Source organism: Hesperophylax consimilis, chromosome 20 (assembly GCF_061612785.1).
Source record: "Hesperophylax consimilis isolate HC1 chromosome 20, BYU_Hcon_1.0, whole genome shotgun sequence".
Lineage (NCBI taxonomy): Eukaryota > Metazoa > Arthropoda > Insecta > Trichoptera > Limnephilidae > Hesperophylax > Hesperophylax consimilis.
Genome location: NC_142855.1, coordinates 15223667 through 15241857, shown reverse-complemented (window position 1 = coordinate 15241857; position 18191 = coordinate 15223667). Strand labels below are relative to the sequence as shown.

At 38.1% G+C, this 18191-nt stretch overlaps 2 protein-coding genes across 2 annotated transcripts; one reads left to right on the top strand and one right to left on the bottom strand.

Moving 5' to 3' along the window:
- Positions 1–3391: 3391 nt before the first annotated feature.
- On the top strand, positions 3392–11861 carry Vps50 (vacuolar protein sorting 50). Its single transcript, XM_089644344.1, has 2 exons — positions 3392–3609; positions 8211–11861. The coding sequence occupies exon 2, from the start codon at positions 8234–8236 to the stop codon at positions 11048–11050; it is 2817 nt and encodes a 938-aa protein (XP_089500470.1). The 5' UTR covers positions 3392–3609; positions 8211–8233; the 3' UTR covers positions 11051–11861.
- Positions 11862–12182: 321 nt separating this feature from the next.
- On the bottom strand, positions 12183–17912 carry LOC149414167 (uncharacterized). The gene is made up of 5 exons (XM_089644114.1): positions 17791–17912; positions 17355–17598; positions 16606–16776; positions 14459–14986; positions 12183–12283 (listed from the first exon to the last, which is right to left on the bottom strand). The coding sequence occupies exons 1-5, from the start codon at positions 17863–17865 to the stop codon at positions 12183–12185; spliced, it is 1119 nt and encodes a 372-aa protein (XP_089500240.1). The 5' UTR covers positions 17866–17912.
- Positions 17913–18191: the final 279 nt, after the last annotated feature.

Below are 18191 nucleotides of genomic sequence, written 5' to 3'. Positions count from 1 at the left end.
AATTCTGTGTAACAAATGGTCTTTAGTATGTTTCTGATGCCAGACATTTCAATTCTTAATTTTCTCTTTCAATTTTTCAGTTTTCTCCTCCGACAGCTTATTGAAATGGATAAATGTTTGAATTAATTTATAGTACCCGTCGTTCAAGAAAGAGATTAAGGAAATTAAACTTTGTTTCTACAAGAAACGACTATTTAAATGCACAAAATAGGTTATTAGGTTTTTATTTTGGGTTAATTAAGTTATTTATGCGTATTTAGATTGAAACGAAACTTTCGCAAACGTTAAGCCCGTACTGAAACAAATTCAAAATGGCGGCAAATGGTTCGTTTTTAACGAAAATTTTGAACTTTGATTGAATAAATGGAAATTTGATGCATCTTTTTTCATTTCTTCAGACAAAATTACTAGTATACAAATCGCCTAGCCCCAAAGACTAATTTGTTCTGTTTTGCGAACAAACAGATAGGTATTATCCTTCCTGCCTGGAGACTTTTCTCTACTTTCTATAAATATAATATGCATGTTTTATATATGTCAACGTTGCAGAAAAAATTCTCTAAATGGTAGTGAAAATCCGTTGCGTAATTTAAAAGAATTAAGCGCACAGACAGACAGACGCGGATAGCGACTTTGTTTTTTACTATTTAGAGAAGTAGGAAAATTTGCGGTTAGGTAAATATTTACTCTTTGAGCGCCCCTGAGGTGATATTTCCCAAAAGCGGCGCTATAAAAATCATCCAATAAATAAATAAATAAATGACACACTTTCAATGTACCAAAAATGGTTAATCTCTTTAGTGATGTAAGTAAATTAGAGGAACTAAAGTTTTCGAACTCAACAGTTGTAAAGCAGAAATACGCTAAAAAATTTAATATTTTAGGATTCCTTTGTTTTAATTTTGACCCTCGTAATTCCGACTTACCTATTTTCTCCAACATTCTACAAATCGGGAAGGCCATTGACCGACTAGCTCCAAAATTCTTGCGTTAACCACAGTATAGCTTCTACAATTACCAGGAACAGGATTATATAGAGATGAATGATGGATTCGCCGAACGTCACAGCGGTGCTGCCAAAGTCTGGTATCTATGTGAGGATATTGTGTCAGCACTTTATTAGCAGCAGACACATACCTGGATGGATGACGAACCTCGTGCTGGCACTGTATGTGGACGCGGTGGACTATCTCGCTGCAGCAGCTGGTCAAGTTTCTTCACCACCTAAGATTCTTGCTGCAGTCTCTATATTCTATCTTCTTTGAACGTCACAGCGGTGCTGCCAAGGTCTGTTATATATGTGAGGATATTGTGTCAGCACTTTATTAGCGGCAGACAAATACCTGGACGGATGACGAACCTCGTGCTAGCACTGTTGGTGGACGCGGTGGACTCTCGCTGTAGCAGCTGGTCCAGTTCTTCACCACCTTTGATTCTTGCTGCAGAGTCTCCATCTTCTATCTTCGTGTCACCTGTTCCTGTACTTCATTTAACTTAACTTCACTTTCTTTTTGTAATATTTATATTTTTTGTAATACCTGTATCAACTGTAAAGCGCCCCTGAGGAGATGTCTCACTAAAGCGGCGCTATGCAAATTAGCCAAGAAATAAATAAATAGAAAAAAGTGCCCTCGACCACATAACAGTTCACATCCCCTGATTACACGAACAAAATTCCATGAAAGTAACAATTCCTTTGAACCCGAGTAAAAAAGTTTGAGCATTCAATAAAAGAGAAATAAATATTTATATAGAATCTGTGACTTTTTTATTAAGGGCTAAAATATTTTCCGATTGCATAGACAAAATACCAAACGTCAAAAACAGGGTAGACAGCTAAAATCACCGTCATAATTTTCAGTTGCATTATTTCCGCCATGTTTTATTCAATCCGCCAATCAAAAGGCGTAAAAAATTTATACGATAATTTGATTGGTTTAATTTTCACTGCGAAGTGTATTTTCACTGCCATATTTTTCTTTTCATAGTTTGATATTGTGTGATTTTTTTTCTATGTTGGCAAGCCACAGTCAAGTAGTGTTGGGTGAGAGAAGATATTTCCATAGATCTGGGGAAAAAATGTTGTCGAATAATTTTTCTTCTTCTAGTACCCTTTCTTATCGGAGGTTGGCTAATATAAGGGTGATATTCGGGGGCTTAGGATCACAGGGGCTTTACTACAAAAATGGTGTTTTGAGTTAAGCTTGGTTTCGGTAATGCCATAAGCATATTTATTAGTGAAACGAAGCTCTAAATTGTACATACAGCCGTTTAAAAGACACCGTTGGGTTAGGTTAGGTTATCAGTTGGGCATATGAGATTCCAATATTTATTTGCGTTTTGCCCCTGTGATCCTAAACCCTCGTATTTATCCTGTATTTATTTTTCCCTAACAACCAGTTTGTTTGTGTATTGAAATTTAATTTTCCCCTTGACCAAGGGACGCTCCAAAGCAAATGGACATGTTGATCGAATGAACGAAGAAAGGAGTGAAAAGAGAATATATTTAAAAAAATATTACTTGCTGTACCCCGCCACGCCTTGCTGTGGCTCAGTCTGTCTGTGCAGATAGAGAAACTTTTCGGTATTACGTTCAACAGATGGCGCTGTTTTTACCTGTCACAGGTGACATCTATGCAAAGAATGCAACGTTATTTTAAATAGAGCCATCTGTTGGACGTAAAAGCAAATAGCGCTATTGTTTCTCTACCTGCACAGACAGTGATTAAGATTTCGAATAAACAAACATTAACATTTTTATTTATTTAATGTTGAAATGAGATCCCTGATGTAAGCGTAATGATAAAAAAAGGAACGCTTAGATGGTTTCGGCACGTAGAGCGAATGAGCAAATAAAGGAGTGTAAGGAGGATATATGACGCAAATTCGAATGGTAGCAGAAGTCGGGGATGCCCGAGGAAGACGAATCAGATGCTTGAGTCGGACCATGTCAAAAGTCAAAATAATAGAAGAGTATGTATGAGACGATGAATAAATGTGAATGAGGCAAGGAGTGTGTGCCAAGACCGAGTTGTTTGGCGGTCCGTCCTCCCTGCCTACCCCTGTTAGTTAGTTAGTTAGATAGAAGATAAATGACGCGACAGCAAATGATGAAAGAAGTCAGGGACTTCTGAGGAATCAGTAAAATAAAGTAATTTGTACGAGACAAAGCTTGAATATTAATAAAGCATGAAGTGTATGCCTAGACGCCCAGTCAGAGTTGTGCGACAGTCCATCCTCCCTACCTACCCCTTCGGGGGTGCGTTTCTGAGGTGGCGGTTAGTTAGCCGACAACAAAGTTTGAGGAATCCAGAGAATTTATGGGGAAATTGTCTCCCGTATCTAAGGGAATTTTTTTTCATGCATTGCAGCATTGTGGCCGCCATTTTTATCGCGAATCTGTCAGTTCCGTTGTCGCGTAGTTTGTAAATAAGCAAAAAATGGCATTTAATTGTGGATCAAAATATGAAAAACGCAATTGAAGAATGGGTTTTTGTTAATTTTGTATTTATTTGAGAGTGTTGTCGGCGTGTTATAATTAAATACTAGTTTCTAAATAATGCACAACGTTTTCATTACGTGACAGATGTGACAGCCGATGTTTTGAAGGTAAAACTCTTCCTTTGACGTTAATTGTGATTTGTGATAGATAACCATTCTTTATCCAACGTGTTTGGTGGCCAGATTTGAACAGCCAGGTACTACCAATCCTTCCTCTTGCCCATTTCCTTCATTTGCACCGCTCTCATAAAACTCACAACATACCCCAATCGGGGATGACATAGTGTCACTGGCTGCGCGCTATTGAAATTCTTGTGCGGTAGTCTTGTAAACCACACAAATTTATTGATTCTGTCATTCTGTGTTTAGATAACGGAACAAACTTCCCAACATGCCTTCTGTTGCTTGATATGCTGTGTGTAACTCTAAGTGACCAGCTAAGGCACCGGGTCTCCATCGAAACCAGAGTCAAGTTAGCATCTTGGAAGCTGGGCGTATTGTACAGGGACCGCAGATACTTTAATAGTACACAACTGCTGACCCTGTACAAAACGCAAGTGCGCCCCACTGTTGCATTTGTCAGCCACCTCTCGTCTGGAGCCCCAAAATACCTGAAAAAACCCTTGACTCTGTGCAGAAACGGGCGGTCTCCTATCTTAACTGACGGATTGCAATCTTCAGAGCACAGGCGTCAGGTAGCTGTAATGTATGAAGGTATAATTGAAAGGCACATCAGCTTGCAAAGGAGTTTATTCTAGAACTGGCGGTACAATATGTTATTGCCCACACAGTGGGTAGGACGCCTCATTGCCACACTACAGTAGCTATCCTTGTTCTACTGGTATTTTAATTGAAGATGCTCCGAAGAACTAGCATTGTTCATTTTTTCGGCACCGGCACAGCCGCGAAACACGCCAATATTTTTACACGGTTCACATTTGTTTTATTAGAACTTGTAATTTTTACAAATCGTTCTTGAGTTCAACATCTCTAATGTGGAACGATTTGCCGACCTCTGTGTTTCCTCCCTCCTACAACACGAGTATCGTCAAGACCTCCTTCCTTTCCACAAAAAGACCCTCCACAAAGCATCCAAAAAATGACATTGGAAATTATTTTCCTCAGGGCCACCTATGAAAAAAAATACCATCTTTGAATATTTTTTTAATGTTAATTACCACAAAAGATTGGGGAATACTACGAGAAATACCTGGCTATTTAGATGTGGTCACTAAACATGGCGAAAGTCGTTAAAGCAACGTTTTGGTTCTGAATCATGGGTCTTGTAGGGGTAGGCAGAGAGGATAGATCGCCACACAATTCTGTCTCAGCACATTCTCCTTTCATTATCACATTCATAATACTGTTCTGTTATTCTGACTTGATTAATTGGTTCACCATCCCTGACTTCTCTATCATTCACTTTTATCTTGTATTTTATTCTCATATCACTTCTTTCTCTGTCCATCCGCTCTACAGGACTACAGGTGACATCTATATAATATATGTATATAAAAATACACGCGTATTCAAATGTAACGTTGTGTCAAAATTTGAAAGCAATCGGTGAAGAAGTTTTGGAGATTTAAGATTAACAAACGAACATGCAATAAGTACATATTATCTTATCTCATGTTGAAGCAATTTGCAATCCCGCAGTAATTCAAAATATATCAATCTGAGATTTATTTGTTTATTTAATATTTTTTTATCAGTACAGCCATCGTAATGAATTAGATAATCTTCTTAATATATAAAAATTCAGCCTACATATAGTACATAACTCATACGGAGTCCATTTAAATTAGTTTTTTTAACAGTAACATTGTGGTATACAGTAGTGAATGTTGGAAGAAGTCGGAGACGCCCGGGAAAGACATTAGCAATAGCGAAGCATTTCTGGGTCCACTAGTAATAGATAGTGGTTTGCATCCAAGCTACTCACAGTACTTTCTCAGAAATCTGCCGCACATTTATCCGACAACTACTATAATCTGCCGCACATTTATCCGACAACTAGTATAATCTGCCGCACATTTATCCGACAACTAGTATAATCTGCTGCACATTTATCCGACAACTACTATAATCTGCTGCACATTTATCCGACAATTACTATAATCTGCTGCACTTTTATCCGACAACTATTATAATCTGCCGCACATTTATCCGACAACTACTATAATCTGCCGCACATTTATCCGACAACTACTATAATATGCTGCACATTTATCCGACAACCACTATAATCTGCCGTTTTTTTTTACTATTTGGAAGCACCAAATCAAGCTCTATAATTGGCCATGTACTTGTATGTCAAATTTAGTAGTCACAGGCGTGCCTACACTGGAGTGTCAAGCCAAGTACACAGAGAAGTTGGGTTAACTTCTCTTCATACGCAGTAACTATACCTCCATGTCTAACTTGGTAGAACTGACCATCACCAGGGTTCATTATTGTTGTTTTAGAACAATTCTGTTTTATTTATTATTCAGTAACGTCTTATTGGGCTTTTACAAGGAAAATTGACATTTTATGTGTATAAGTATAACAGGATACAAAGATAATAATATTTGGATGATTTGTATAGCTCCGTTTTTGTGCAAAATCACCTCAAAGGGGCTCTACAAATATATAATACACTTCTACAATGCTCTATGTTATTACTAACTATATATGGAGATAATATACAGTACCATACTTACCTGGTAGGTCACTTAAGATTAACACTTAATTAACATTAACTAATTGTTTAATAGCGAAATTTAGATACAGGATTTAGGACATAATTGGATATAACTGGACTTTCTTTCAGGAATGTTATATTTAATTTAAGGGTATGACAGCTTAAAAAGGTAAGTTTTTTAGTTTAGACCTGAATTCTGTTGGACTTGTTATGGATCTTAGTTCCGGAGGGAGTTTATTCCAAGCCTTCGGCCCAGATACTCCGAAAGCGCGATCACCAAACTTAGTATTTGGCTTGCGCATAGGTTCCATCAGTCTGCCTACAGCTGCTGATGTTGCTGATCTAAGAGTTGACTGCCTCAGACCAGTGTTTTCCGGGACGCATAGTTCAGAGATGTAGGGTGGGGCCATTTCATTGATGGATTTAAACACCATCCAGCACAGTTTGTACTGGATTCTTTCAGGGCACTTGAGCCAGTGAAGGTTACGAAGGTGTTATATACGGTTATGAGCCGTGCTGCTGCATTAAACACTGATTGAAGTTTGTCAATTTGATATTTTAGAAGGCTGGCATAAATGCAGTTGCAATAAACGAGACGTAAGGCTATGTAAGAATTGATAATAGCATAACTAAAAATAAAGCAAATCTTCTTATATAAAGTAAGTATGTACATTGTACATTCGTATATGCATACAATTATTCATGTTTGTTGCAAACCAGTAACACTGAAAACAGGAAAATAATTTATTTGTAAGGTATATAAAAAATAAATATATTACAGACCTGTTGCTGTCAATCTCGCTGTTACCCCCTCCCAGTGTTTTGAGGGAATCTGAAATCACCTCAAGGGTGCTGACTAACTGACTAATGGACCGCCAAACGACGCCATGTCAACGTCAAACTTTTGTCAGTATCTTGGCAATTCTGTCTGTCAGATTGTGAACATAAGGCAAGAAGATGCAGCCTTTTAGCTCTTATGAAATTCTGTCTTCGTTTAGGGTAGATTTGGCTTATCTAGTGTGCAATATAGTTGTGAATGAGGAATACTGGGAGCAGGTGGATGAGTTTGTGTATTTAGGAAGTATGTTCTAGAGCAGAGGTTCCCAAAGTGGTCTATATGGACCCCCAGGGGTCGATATCAGCTTGCTGGGGGTCTATTTCAGCGAGAAAAAAATTTGGGGTCCACGAGATTCAAATGGGGGTCCATACGAGCCGACCCCCATTTACCTCAACTCAACATTTAGGAGTTACGTAAATGACACAATACACCTAACACAAATATAATAGACTGAGAAATTACTTATTTGATATTTGTATGTTTACTTATCGTAAAGTTGTTAATTAAGGTATATAAATAGAGTCTACGTTCCTTTTCTCGTCAGAATTAATATGTTCAAGCAAAACATTGCACATTGGAAGCCGCGAATTTTACTAGTTCCCCAACTTGTTTTTGAAAAACGTCCAGGGTAATAACAATTAGATGTAAGGTAATTAATGTAATCCAGGGTAATAACAATTATGTTCAACATTTAGATGTACTTCACACAAACTTCAAAACTAAGTTTGAGGACATTTTGACTGTGAAAATGGAATGTTGAAGAATCGGATATCATATGACAAGAAGAACTGATCGGAATAAGCGCTAACAATGAACTTAAGGGGCAGTTCTGTAGGGCCAGCTACAAAAAGAAATTCCCGTTGCTTATCCTGCTCCATTTTCATTTGGTGTAATACCTCACAAGGGCGCCCCTGTCTGCACAATGTAAAAACAGAGGAACTATATCGCCACCCGGTTGTAGGGTAGGCAAGGGAAGGGAATCCTTTTACGAAAGAAATAAATGATAGGACCTTTGTAAAAGCCCGATAGGTCGTTAATGAATAATAAATAAATTATTCAAATTTCTCGGTGCCCGTGTTTCCTCTTACTCTCCAGGCGAACCTTACTATTGTTTAATTTTCAGTAGGTATATTAAAAAAATAAATCAATCATAATTTTTAATACATTTATATGATTTTGTTCTAGAATAAGAAAGTGAAGAACATACCATGAGAATGAGTGGCATTGTGACCATTAACAGCCGCACGATGGTGGGAGAGAACAGCTCCGCCGACCTGGAGGTCTTCAAGGAGATTGAGCAGGTCTTCTTCTCCTCCGGCCAAGAAGTGGATCCCGGCCGCTACGTCCTGGAACGGGCCCCTTCCGACTGCACCGCCATCGAGGAGATGTTTGTACGACTAAAGCGCCAGCAACAGGTCGTCTCCAACAAGGCACTCCATCTCATATCCCAAAAACGCGATCAGTGCGACCGGGAATTCAAGGAGATAACCACCGTCCAGCAAGACCTTAACAACACCATCACAACCTGCCGCCTCGGTCGACAAAAACTCAAATCGGCCAAAACAAATCTAACAACCAGCACTTTTGGTATTTTGGCAAATTTCCGCAAGCGCCAAATTGTTCAGGGTCTGCTGCGTTCGCTCAATCTCATCAGCCATTTGCGGCAAGCCGAGGAACAGGTGCAAACGCTCGTCAGAAACAGGGAATACGATGCCGCTATCACGCTCGTCCTCGAGGGACAGAAGGCGGCTGCCGATCACCGGCATTTCAAGTGCGTCGTGGCGCTCACCCAACGCTTGCAGGACACTTTGAACCTCGCCGAAGAGCAATTGGATGGAGTGCTGGCCAGCGTTTGCTATAAGTTCGATGCTGAGACTTTTACAAAGTTGCAGAGGGCTTATTCATTGCTCGATAAGACGCAGGTAGCGATGGATCAACTCCACATGCATTTCGCTTCCGCCATTAATATATCCGCTTTGGAAGCGCTCAAGTCACATCAACGCGAACCTGCGGAACCAGGATCTCATGATCACGTGAATTTGAAAGATCTGTGCTCTAATGTGAGGGAAACGAGCGTTGTTGTCTGTCTTTTGGATCTGTGCGATCGCCTCTGGGCCGTGATGTTAAGTTACCATTGCGTCGTCGAGTGGCACGCCAGACAAGATGCGACGGAAAGCTTGCAGATCAACGGTTCTGCGTCCGAGTTCGAGGCCAACGTCAACAAGGAATATGTCCGACAGAAGTTGAAGAATGGCCTGACCCGGATATGGCACGACGTGCAATCCAAAGTGTCCACATTCCTCATTCAATCCGGCCTGCCCCAGTATCCCTTTGAGAAGTTTGTCCAGGTCCTCGGCATCCTGAAGAGGCTGATCGAAGTGGCTGAGGAATTCTGCGGAGACACGTCCGATAGTCTTCAAACCTTTATCAAGAGCCACAGCTTGACGTACTTGAAGAGTTACCATGCCGGACGGATGGAAGTTTTGAGGATCTTTCTCGAGAACGAGGGATGGGAGATTTGCCCCGTCAAAGCTAGCTTTAACGTACTGCAGCTGCAAGAGTTTGACAGGATTAAGAGGCACATCAAAGCTTGTACTGAGGCCAGTAGTACTCCTAAACAGAGATACACGTCAATGTCCACGAAAACTGTGACTTCTGACGCCAGTTCCTCGATTCATTCGCAAGACGACAGTATGTATGTCGGCAAATTCTTCGCCAGTTATCACCGACACACCCCGTTCCACATCTTCCGATCGGAGAATGCCATGCAAGAAGAAATCCCCGATCTGGACCTCGATGAATCTGACAGCCAAACTGAGGCATCCGATGAAGAAGAACCGGAAGAACTTACAAGAGATTTCATCGACGAGAGTCCGACGGCGGTCACCAATCAATCCACTGGCAAGCTGCCTTCCAAGAAACAGTCGGATCCTGTCATTGTTACAAACACGACTCTATCTGTTTTACGAGACTGCGGCCAATACTTACAAATGTGTAGATTCCTACGTCCGATCTCCTTCGAAGTAATAATGCTCATGAGCCAAATGTTCGACTACTATTTATACTCCGTACATTTCTTCTTTGCTTCCGATTTGAAGGTGTCGTCTTCGACGCTCTATTCGCAGAAGTTGAATTCGATGCTAAAAAGAATAGGGAACAATCTCATATCTTCGGAATCCCAAGATGTCGCCGCAGATTCCATCGAAGAAGCCGGGAGATACCAAAAAACGATCAAACCAACATCGTCCCAAACTATAAGCTTAGACAATCCCGAGAACTTATACGGTCTCTCGGAAAGAATTGTGGCAATTGAGAGCTTGTTATTTCTGTCGAAACAATTTGAAATTTTACAGCCGTACTTAGAGAGTCTGGTGTCGCCGCATCAGAGAATCATTTTGCAAACGTTCTACGAACAGACGGTATCGGCCGCAGCAGATTTGAGGATACCAATATTCATGTGCGTAGCTTCGCAATCATTCAACGTGCGCACGGTGCTGGTTTCGATGTCACAAGTCAACTGGGAAGTGAGAAATGTAATGTCGCAGCACAGTCAGTACGTGGATCACATTGTGCGCGATTTACAAGTCTTCTCAATGCGTTTAGACCAAGTGGCGCACACGGTCAAGATATCAAACGACGTGCATATGATTCTATGGTCTGCAGTAGCTAAGTTTGTAATTCACACCCTCGTTGAAGGCTTCTCAAATGTGTCAAAGTGTTCGGACAGCGGACGCGGCTTAATGCAGCTGGATTACACGCAGCTTCTTTCCAAGCTGACGAAGATATCCGGAATCAAACCCGTACCGCATCAGGAGTACGTGGATACATACGTGAAAGCTTATTACCTGACGAAGCCCGATCTGGAGGAGTTTATAAAGGCGCACACGGAATATTCGAACAAACATTTGATCGCATTGGTTAACTGTGCATGCGATAGCAAGAAGTCCAGGCAGGAGTTGATAGCCGTAGTAGAGTCCAAAGAAAACCAATCGCCTATGAAAACGAACCCAAAAAATCTTCAATAATTTAGTTCATCTTTAATGGTCACCCAATTAAAGCTCAATTCTTTTATATTTTGTTTTTTCACTGAATAGATACGTAACACACACTAGAAATGTCTTCCATTTAGATTTGAATGGAAACCAATGTGGCCAGTGACTTAATACTGTTTGTTTCTAGCCCTCTGTTTCTCTAACACTTGGCCGGCACTTTACATCGTCAATCCATGATGATGAACCACAGTTTTGTATTGGATATTTAAGGCCCGATTTGAAACACGCCCAGATCAAATTTCTTGTCCATGTTTTAGTTTTATGTAATACTTGCACCAGAAAAAAAACTGTCTGCAGAAACGGACAGTCCGTTTGATAAATTTTCCTATCGTAACAAATGGATTGCAATCTTAAGGGCTTGGGCGTCAGGTGGGATTGCTGGTAAACCGGTTTTGCAATGGAAGGTGCTCCGAGGAACTAGCGTCATTGATCCCTTCGGCACTGGTACATAGTCAAGAAACACGTCAAACGCACGTCCAGCTTTGTACATGGTTGACATTTGACTCTGTGTTTCTTCCGTCCTCCAACATGGGTCTCTTCAAAGCCCATGTTCACGCCTCGCTCCCTCCCTCACAAAGTATCCCCAAATATATTCATTTCAAGTCAGTGTATAAAAATGATTGCAAGTGGCTTATCGGTTAGAAATAAAAAGTTATGATTTTTTTAAATTTTATATTTTTCTAAATTTCTTCGCCTGCAACATAGGCTGTTTATTATAATATAAGTACGTCAAGTACGTCCCTCAACACCCTGTATATATATATATATATATATATATATATATATATATATATATATATATGTTACTTGTCTAACTTCTTCCCTTTTTCCTTCTCCTTCCCCCTCCCAACAGAAAGATTAATTTAGAATTGAAGACTGTGAAAGACATTATTATTTATAAATATGATTTAGACAAACCTATATTATACGAACTTAAAAAATGTATTGAAAGACAAATTAAAAACATGTTTGAAACATGACAAAGAACTGTTTTTTTATTTCCCCATTTTTTTCACATTTAATTTTGACATTATCTTCTTTAATTGTTGCTACACTGCTGAGGGTCTGAACCCTTACTCCAAGTTCCCTGATGAATAAGGCTCCTTCACTCCTCGTGGTGCTGTGCTGCGTGGAGAGCCAAGGACACCAACGTTGCGGACATAACTTCAATCACTCCAACACATCGGTAATCTTTTTCTGCTTCTCCTGCACCAACACTTTACAAGTGATAATGAGTTTTTCCAGGTTGGAGTTCTCAGTTTGGCGAGAATTTTTCGAATACATCTTAGGATCTGTTGTACACAGACAGTTGATGGCCTTTTTTTAAATGCCTAGCTATTCCAGAATAGTAGCTCACAAAATATGTCCTTAAAGTTACCGACACATTACGCTTTAAGCGTCAAAGTGTTTTTTATAACACCACATCGTTTACTGTACAATCCCATACACACCTGACGGATCATGTATGGGCGTGGTGACAATGATATGCCGTACTCCTGCTAGTCAGGCGGTATTTGAAAATACTGCCACCCCCTCTCCTGTCACAATCTATTTAGGGAGTGCTGTGATCACGCAACTGTCAGCTCCCATACAAAGAAATGATATTCCGTGGCAGTTCCACAATTGATTTGACTCCCTTCCTACCATTGGGAGAGGAATATTATAGCACAGTGTGGCCCCTCAATATATATTTAGGCCACGCCCAAATAAGCATTGATGCGTATATCGTAATGTGTCTTAAACTTAAGCTTTACATACATAATATGAATATGAATAAATAGTTTTGACCATATAAAAACTCTATTCTTTCAAGAAAGGCATACAATATTGGATTGAATCACAGATAATTTATTGTATTTGTATGCCTTTCTTAAAATAATTGAGTTTGTATACAGACAAAACAATATATTCATATCATATTCCGGATGTACGGGCAAATAATTCAATCAATAATAATAAAAATAAAATATTACCATTTGTTATTTCGGCTACTGGCGTCATACCTAGCTCTTTCATTCAAAATTTAGGCGTATTAGATCTGTCAAAGAATTTGTATATAAAAATGCAAAAATCAGTCATTTTAAATACATGTAAGATTATGAAAGATTTTTTAAATATTTATATTGAGGGATCAGTAGGATTTATAGGCCCTGTTAGGAGTTCTACCGAGCCGAACCCTCTGATATGAAAATATCTGGGTGAATTATTTTTCCATTTGATCTCTGGTGATTTGACGTGTTCTTCTTGTATTGTTTTGTATTTATTATGCTTATATAATACACTTGCATGATGTGGATTGACTAGATGATCATTTGTGGAAAAGTGTGTCTAAGGGTTTAGTTTTTCCTGTGGGGAAGATTTAACCCGGACATAAAGTCGGCAAAGATAAAATTTTTTAAATCATTACAAAATGGGATTTTTCCTAAAATAATTAAATTAATGCCATCTATGAAGAGCTGACTAAGAATTATATGTACCCTTAACGAATTATTGAAACATCACCTAAAATATGAACTCTGTGTTTAGTAAAATACACTATTTAATATATTTATAGATACTTTATATTATCCATACTACAAGAATTTTATAATATGTAAATGAAATCCTCAGGACGGGAGATTCCAGTGAGAATATCATTATATCTATTTGTTACAAAAAAGAAGATAATAAAATGCAGAGATATTGAAATAATTACAGTCCTGTCACATTCCTGTTGACATTGCCGGTAAGGAAGGGTAAAAACTGATTCATTTTGGGTGTGTGCTGCTATCTTTATATTTGATTTTTAAACACAGACACATGCATTCGCAACCTTAGAATGTATTTTTTAGAGGGGGTCCGCATATGAAATTGAGAACTGTGAGAACGAGAATATCCTATTGCATTCAGAACACGAGAACGGTTTTTCTTTGTGCGTTCATGTGAGATGAATGTGGCCAGGTTCTAAAATTCTTATACAAAAATAATTGCATTCGGAGCATTGAGATTGGTTTTAACTAGAGTGCGTATTTAAATGGGATCCTTGAGAAAAAGAACATTACATTCGCAACATGAGAGTGGTTTTTATTTGTGCTTATGGAATAATACTATATTCGGAAGATGAGAATAGTTTTATCGAGAGTGTGTCCGCGTGTGTTAAGTAAGAATTTATTTATATTTACAGTGCTTCCCCATGTGCGCGCAACCAGGACAAATTTTCGTGCAGAAGAATTACTGCATTCAGAACATGGGGTTTATTTTAACGAGAGTGCGTCCGCATGTGTGTCTTTAAGTAAGATTTTTGAGAACAAGAATAACTGCATTCTGAACACGAGAATGGTTTTTCTTTACAGTGCGTCCATATGTGCGCAACCAGGTCAAACTTTCTTATGGAAGAATAACTGCATTTGCAACACAGGAATGGTTTTTCTCCGAGATGTGTCAGCATGTGTGTCTTCATGTGAGACTTTTGAATGCAAGAATATGCGCATTCGGAACACGAAAGTGGTTTTTCTCTGAGATGTGTCAGCAGATGGGTTTTTAACGAAGAGTTTCTTGTAGAAGAAAAATTACATTCGGAACACGAGAATGGTTTCTCTCCACGGTGTTTCAGCTTGTGATATTTCAAACTTGATTTGTGAGAACATGAATAATCGCAATCCGAACACGAAAATTGTTTATCTGCGGAATGTCTCAGTTTGTGGGTAGTCATATCTGAATTTCGATAGCTTGAATAAGTGCAGTCAGAACACGAGAACGGTTTTTCCCCACAGTGAGTAAGCATGTGCCTCTTTAATACTGATTTTAAAAAGCAAGAATAACTGCAGTCAGTACACGGGAACGGTTTCAAAATCTTCACATTTTCCTCGTCATCTTTGTGGGTAGACGAGAGCGAATTCCTTGAGTCGATTTTCTTTTCGTCCACGAGTCCTGTTGTAGAAAGAAGAGAATGAGTAAAATAAAATTATATTTCATTATTTGAATATCGCACAAGAATCCCAATTGGCCGAAGCCTTGGGACTATGGAATTCCCCGTAAAGGGTATGTAGTACGGGTTGTTTCGGAGAATTTGAACAATTCTTCAAATTTGTAAGTTAATTTTCAAGTTCTGTGAAAGTACTTTTCAGGTTCTGTTATTACTTCAATTTTGTCAGGCAACTAGCCTATAATTATATAATCAACAGAAATTGAATAGGACTTTCACGGAACCCGAAAATAAATGTTTAAATTGAATGAATTGTTCAAATTGTATGAAAAAACCTATCCTAAATGTACAGCTTTGCTGGGTTTTGAGATATTTTGATAACAACCCCGAAATAATTATAAGCTGGATCAAATGTCAACCTAATTTTTAATGGTAGCAACGTTGTAAAGGAATAAATTTCGAAGGTTCTCAGGTAGAGATTATAAAATGATAGATAAAGAGTAGGACAATCACTAATTTCCACGCAAACCATATTATTTTCCTAGTTCCTACATTATAATGTGAATTATGTACGACTATATTAATACGGGCATTAGCCTAGTACAGTAGTTAAAAAAATCACAAAGAATAGTAATTCATTTACAAATATTATAAGTAAATAAAAAATTTATGAACCCTGCTCTTAAACCGCTGCTTTTGCAATGTTAGCAATCCGATACAGTTCATGAAAATGGAAAAAAAATATTGCTATTCCGACCAAATATGCCTAAACTCCTTGATTACATTCGAAAAAAGAATGTGCGGTAATTATATTGTACGGTTGTTTTGCAGAATTGTAACTATTCATCAAATTTTAATGACACATTATATAAAGCATTTCAGTTTAATAAATAGAAATCGGGCGTGTTGTGAAACCGGAACTTTATTTAAACAGAATAATCTCAAAAACAAAAAATTTTAACTCTGGCCGCGTAGTTGAACTAAGGTTGCGATACCTAACAGAAAACGATCAAATAATTGGAAAGGTTAGGTTAGTTTAGATTAGGTTAGAGTATGTTATATTTATTTATTTTTTCTTTGTCTATTTTGTTATGGAACCCTATTAGAGTTATTTTTAATTGTATCAATCAATTATCTTATAAAAAAAACCAGCTGACGTGTACCCAGTGTTGCTGGGGGTTGTTCTTGGGAAATAGCCGCCCTTGAGGTGTTTTTGCACAAAAACGGCGCTATACTAGTCATCCAAGTATTATTATTATTATTATAGACATATACCATCACGGAATTTTCTGTAGGCCTTTTTAATATGTACAATTCCATAGTACATTATTTTGATGTGTCTCATACGGTTTAGCCAGCATTAGCAATGTAAGCAACGAAGATATTTTTTACGACTTGATTATAAAACATCGACTTTTCTCTACTTTCTATAATATAATATGCATGTATTATATATATGAACCTTTCGGAAGAAATTCTCTAAATGACAGTGAAAACCCTATTAAAATCCGTTGCGTAGTTGAGAAGAACTAAGCGCACAAACAGACAGACGCGGATGGAGACTTTGTTTAATATTATTTAGAGATTAGAGATGATTACAAAGTTTTTACAATTGAATTCTTACCTGCCGTCGGATAAATTCTTTCATTGTACCCCAAACATTCTTCCTTGATATCCAAATGGTTAATTTCTATTTCCGAGTATGGCATTTCACTTCCGTCCCTTTCTTGAGACCTTGGTTCCGTCTTTATGGTAAAACTGCTTGAAGCTGGAGAATCTATGGCACCTCTACAATCTGAAAATGATGATTTATTTCAGTGAGACCCTAGAATACAGTAGATCGGTGTTTCCCAAACTTTTTTCCGTGCCCCGGTTATTTTTATGCTAATCCTTTGAGACCGACCAATGGTAGGGGAGAGGGGGTGGGTACACAAATATTTAAAAACGAGTTCATAAAATTTACATACTTTTTATAAATTCCTTTAGCTTTTATGGATTTTTTTTTATATATTTAGATTCGTGAACATATACCACCAGACTAGTCACATACGTGCGTTGTGGCGGTCGTTTTTTAAATTTAATTTATCACATTCTGCGCACTATGGAAAGAAACCATTCCCATGTTTGGAATGGAAAGGTCGTCATTAAAATATCTTGAAAGAATTACGTACTTACTAGCTATGAAGAGAAACCATTTCAATGTTCTGAATGCATTATTAATATTGTATGGTATAATAAGTAGGAGATTTTTACCGTCTATATATTGGCACATCTATTGTTTTTTTAGGACCAATTAGTTTCATACAAAAAGCCCGATGATCTCGATCTAATGAGTGGTTTATTTATGCTCTTACCTGATACTGCAGTACTTACATTCAATAGGCACCTGAAAGCATTTAACGTTTCTACCAGAGGTGTTTCCGTCCTTTCTGCGTTCGGATTTTAATACATCCCTCACGATGTCCAAGCCAATACATTTGGCTCCTGAGACTTTGATAATTGTTGATGGACTTTGACATTCAAATATATGTGGTAAAACTCCCTTCTTTGGTTTTAGCTGCCGATTTCCCAGCCTCATGATTTTATGCCTTATAAAATTGTCCATATCGTTCGGAATCTGAAAATAAAATAAAGTGCATAGGGGTATAATATTTTCTTTCATACTTCAGAGATCGTATAAGCATTCATTTTTAAGCGACTTACATCTATGGACAACTTTTTGTATTAGCAACTACCTCATTCAGATGTTCAAATAGAATTCCCATCATTCGCATTTTACAGATAATTTAAAATGAATTAGTCAACTTACATCAAAATGATCCTCACAACAATATCTGGCAGATTTACACGACAAAATAACATTTTGCTTATCACATCTGTTCATGGCGTCACACCATTTTTTGCGTATTATCGCATCTCTTGGGACACTGATGAACTGCTTGTTCGGCGCAGAAACACTTGTATTTTTACACTTTGGTACAATGCAATACCAATACGGATTATTCTTTGACATTTTACAAGTTATACTGATTATAAATTTGAGAGTGAATGATATTAAACACAACATGCAAAACTGCAAAAAAGGAATGAATACGCTACTCCGGAGACTTTTTACAATCTAAAACATTAAACATTAGTTTAACTACGAGTAAAAAGTGTAAGAAAACACTTCTATCGAGATAAGTAATACAGATATCAAAATAACTAGAT